The following is a 4,431-nucleotide window of genomic DNA, read 5'->3' on the forward strand; positions in this document are numbered from 1 at the left end:
GAGACTGCACTCTCAGGTAGCTAGACTATATGGGAAAACTCTAAATCACTTTTCTTAAATTCATTTATTTAATTGATAGTTTAATTTCCCCCACTTACTTTTTAGGAGTACCATCGACTGAGAGTCTAGATACAGACCTTGGCCCCGAGGCAACGCCTTCGTCCCCTCCCTGTGCTGCTGGTACTCCAGAGGAATCGGGAGGTAATTTATTTATTTAATATTTATTTTCTGAAAGAAAGTTATTTTAAACGTGTATCCTAAAGGCAGGAGTTTGTCATGGTGTGTGTAAGATCAAAATACGTCTTAGGATTGGACTGAGTGTCGCTACAATGGCTTGATTTATTATTTATTCACAGATGAAGTCCCGCAGGGCCAAATAACGACAGAACTAGAACCATCCTGCAGCAATACCTCCACCCGTACTCGGTCCCGTGCCTCTCCACGCCTGATCACAGAAGCGGTGTTGAACAATCAACAAAGGATAGCGGACACTCTAGATAAAATTGCCTCAACGCTAAAGCGAGGATTATGCTTCCGCGTAGTGATCACGCAATGGTCACGCAATGGCCACGCAGTTGCTTGGACGCAGTCGTGAGACCGTGATGGTTCTGCGTGGGGTTTACGTGTCGAAATGCAATTCAATGCCACACCGGTAGAGGGCAGAGAGACAGAGAGACTGGCGTTGGAGCTCCAAATTATTCAAGCAGAGGAAGAAATACTTCTATTGCAAATTAGGGCACGACAAAGTAGTGTTAATTTTTTCACCTATTTTTAATTTAGTCTTAGTCTTAGTCTTGTGCCAAATGTCCTTGTTAGTTTTAGTCATATTTAGTCATTCACATATCTTTTTTTCTTAGTCAAGTTTTAGTCGACTAAAAGTCTCGCCATTTTAGTCTAGTTTTAGTCAAAAGAGAACTCAAGGTATCTTAGTCAAGTTTTAGTCGACTAAAAGTCTCGCCATTTTAGTCTAGTTTTAGTCAAAAGAAAACTCAATATATCTTAGTCAAGTTTTAGTCAAAAAATTTTAGTCTTTTTTTATATAACAAATTACTTCTGAGATTATTTCTGATAACCATTTCAGTCAAATATCGAGCCTCTTCCTTCTACCTAGCATGTCGACGTCTGCACCCACTCTGGCAGAAATCTCTGGTGTTTGCTACTGTCTATCTATGGGTGTTCTTGCTCCATGTAGTTTCATGTTGCAGCCACAGGTTGGCAGCAACAGCACGAACTCATTCGGAATATTTTGAAGGCCTAACAGTTGAATACCGTATTTTCTACAGGAAACTACAGATTGTGCATATAAGCCGCACCCGACTATAAACCGCTGGTGTTTTAATGTTTAATTACCGTAAGGGTTTCTTCTACCACGGAGGGGATTGTCGGGACAGAAATGACTGTTTGGAAACGCAAAGCGTCCCATTTATTTACATTTGACAAACATAAATCTTTCGATCAATCAAACAAAAAATCAATCGATCAAACTTTCACATCGTTGACATTACAAACAGCATTCGAGCAGTGTACAAATAATAGGTAACGGTTCGCTCCTAGCGCACTTCCTGCAGTCATAGTACCGTAGTAGTGCAGTATAACAAAAAACAAAGCTTACAACGCTTGACGAGGCAATAACGTTAAATGGCTAAATTTAATTTGTTTTTAAAAGTGCTTGCCTGTAACACGGCAGCAAAAGTGCAGTAACCCGGCTGCTCAACAAAATAACCAGCATCTTTTTCGAAAACAGCCAACACAGCAGTAAAGGTGCAGTAACACGGCCGTTTACTCTATCAAAATAAGTCTACTATACCAGAAAAGTCAGTTCTTAATCCTCGTGTCCATCGTCTATAACATGATAGTGCTCCCCTGGTGACCGTTAGCTGTAGAAATCCATCCGCCGTTGTATAAGCAGCAGGGTCCAAAGCAAGTGACAAAAGTAGCGGCTTATAGTCCGGAATTTACGGTATTCTATCTCACGATGAAAAAGTAGAGACAATTGTAGACGAAACTGAAGAGAGATTTTATCTTGGTTTTTATTTTATGCAAAACATTTTAGTCTCGTCTTTTTTCGTCAACAATAATGGATGTTAATTTAGTCTTAGTCAGCGTTTTTGGACAATGGTGCAGTCTCGTCATCGTCTCATCTTAGTCATGGAAAAAAAGGTCGTTGACGAACATATTTAGTCTCGTCTCGAAATTAACACTACGACAAAGGAGACAGAGGAGACAACAGCGGAGGTGGTCTGTACGCCCTTTGAACGTACCCAGGCAGAGGACCGGCGAATATTGTGTTTATGAGTGGAAACCGGAAAAGCGGTCTCCAGCGGATGTAGTTAGCGGACCAATCACAGCCAATGCCGCTGCGTTGCCGCTGCGTTGCTGCTGCGTTGCTGCTGCGTTGCTGCTGCGTCGTCTCGACGTGCGTCGAGGATTTTTGGGAGGTGCACGTCTGGCCCTTGTGTAGGACGTACGGGGGTCCGCAAGGACGTAATAGGTCCGTACGCCCCCTCGCGCTGTGTCAACGCGGAAGCATAATTTGGGCTTAACAACCATATCCAACACAATAAAAGAAATGAATGAAAATTTAAAGAAATAAAGATGTGCACAGAAACTGGTCCGTCCTCATTTTTTAAGTGACTCAGACTGGTGGATTCAAGCTGTAATTAATGTGACTTTATTTACAAATGGGCAATTAATTGCTCCCGAACTTGAATAGCGCGCCTGCAGTCTGGTCCCATCAATGCGTCAGGACGCACATCTTCACGGTGTGGTGGCTCACAACGTGAGGGGGCGTACGGACCTATTACGTCCTTGCGGACCCCCGTACGTCCTACGCAAGGGCCAGACGTGCACCTCCCAAAAATCCTCGACGCGCGTCGAGGCGACGCAGCAGCAACGCAGCCACAACGCAGCGGCATTGGCTGTGATTGGTCCGCTAACTACATCCGCTGGAGACCGCTTTTCCGGTTTCCACTCATAAACACCATATTCGCCGGTCCTCTGCCTGGGTACGTTCAAAGGGCGACACACGTAAACCCCACGCAGAACCATCACGGTCTCATGACTGCGTCCAAGCAACTGCGTGGCCATTGCGTGACCATTGCGTGATCACTACGCGGAAGCATAATCCATCAGGGGGGAGAGGCACACCACGCTTCATGGCGATGTTGTGCAGGACACAGCAGGCCATGATTATCCTACAGACCTGTAATGGTGAGGGAGAAACATAAATTAAGATGCAAGGTGTTTGAATAAACTTGATCTTAGTCTAAGCGGTTTTTACAAGAATAAAACAAATCATCAGTTCTCTTACTTTCTCCGGTTTGTAGAGCATTTTGCCACCTGCTGTGTCCAAACACATCCAGCGTCCCTTTAAAACACCGATGGTGCATTCGATGGTGGAGCGAGTGCGTGCGTTCATCTGATTGTATAAAACCTCCTGAGGAGTCTGATGGTTGGTCAGTGGTGTCATTAACCATGGGGCTAGGGCATATCCAAAACAAATCAAGATCAAAGACACTTTTGTGGAAAATAATTAAATATAATAAAAAGATGCGTACCAATGAGCCATGCGTCACCAGCTGCGCCTTGTTCGGGGCGCATACCCACGGAGCTGTTCTGCAAAATATAGGAGTCGTGTGCTCCTCCTGGGAACCGGGAGACCACGTTCAGCAGGTGGTTATTGGAGTCGCATATGAGTTGGACATTTATTGAATGGTATTGCTTGCGGTTGAGGTATGGGAAGGGGTCTGGAGAGGGTGCCTTGATGCGCACGTGCGTGCAGTCTATTGCGGCAATGGTGTTGGGGAGGCCAGCGATGTTATGAAATGCAGTCTTGACTGTGACTTGCTCTTCTGCTGCGTATGGAAACCTGATGTAGTGCGTGGCCAGTTGATTTATGGCATCCACGACTCGCGGGAGAGCGCGGCTGATTGATGGCTGTGATATGCCAACCCTGTCCCCCAGCTCCCGCTGAAATGATCCAGTTGCCAAAAAGCCGAGGGTCGATAGTACCTGAACATGCGGGGGGACAGGGTTGGACCGATGCGTGTGGCTCCGAAGTGCTGGCTCCAAATGGTTGCAGAGATCCACGAGTACAGCTCTCGGGAGCCTAAAGCGTCCAAAAAGGAACTCGTCACTCTCGGCGAACAGGTCAACGTGGTCCTGAAACATTCGTTCCCTCCGTAGGGCACGGTCAGCTCTTGCAGCAACAATATATATGCCATTGTTTTTGCAGGCCTTGGATGGAGAAATGCCACATATAAATAGGGTGGGATTACTAATTGATGGCATGGTTTCCAATTTTCTAAATTAATGTTAAAGCGCTGGTACGTTTAATTTATTTTAAAATAAAAAATGCTCTGTAAATTAACCAAAAAATAAAATGAATAAATTAATAAATAAATATGACAGAAATATCACCGTAGTATCGTA

At 44.8% G+C, this 4,431-nt stretch overlaps 1 protein-coding gene across 1 annotated transcript; it reads right to left on the bottom strand.

Annotated features, from left to right (window-relative positions):
* Window positions 1-350: 350 nt before the first annotated feature.
* LOC311486314 (putative nuclease HARBI1) lies at window positions 351-4,170 on the bottom strand (the record flags this gene model as incomplete). Its single annotated transcript, XM_084542125.1, has 4 exons — window positions 351-445; window positions 3,148-3,202; window positions 3,311-3,480; window positions 3,558-4,170. The coding sequence occupies 4 exons, from the start codon at window positions 4,168-4,170 to the stop codon at window positions 351-353; spliced, it is 933 nt and encodes a 310-aa protein (XP_084398251.1).
* Window positions 4,171-4,431: the final 261 nt, after the last annotated feature.

This window comes from Chelon labrosus, assembly GCF_963514085.1.
Source record: "Chelon labrosus genome assembly, chromosome: 1".
NCBI lineage: Eukaryota > Metazoa > Chordata > Actinopteri > Mugiliformes > Mugilidae > Chelon > Chelon labrosus.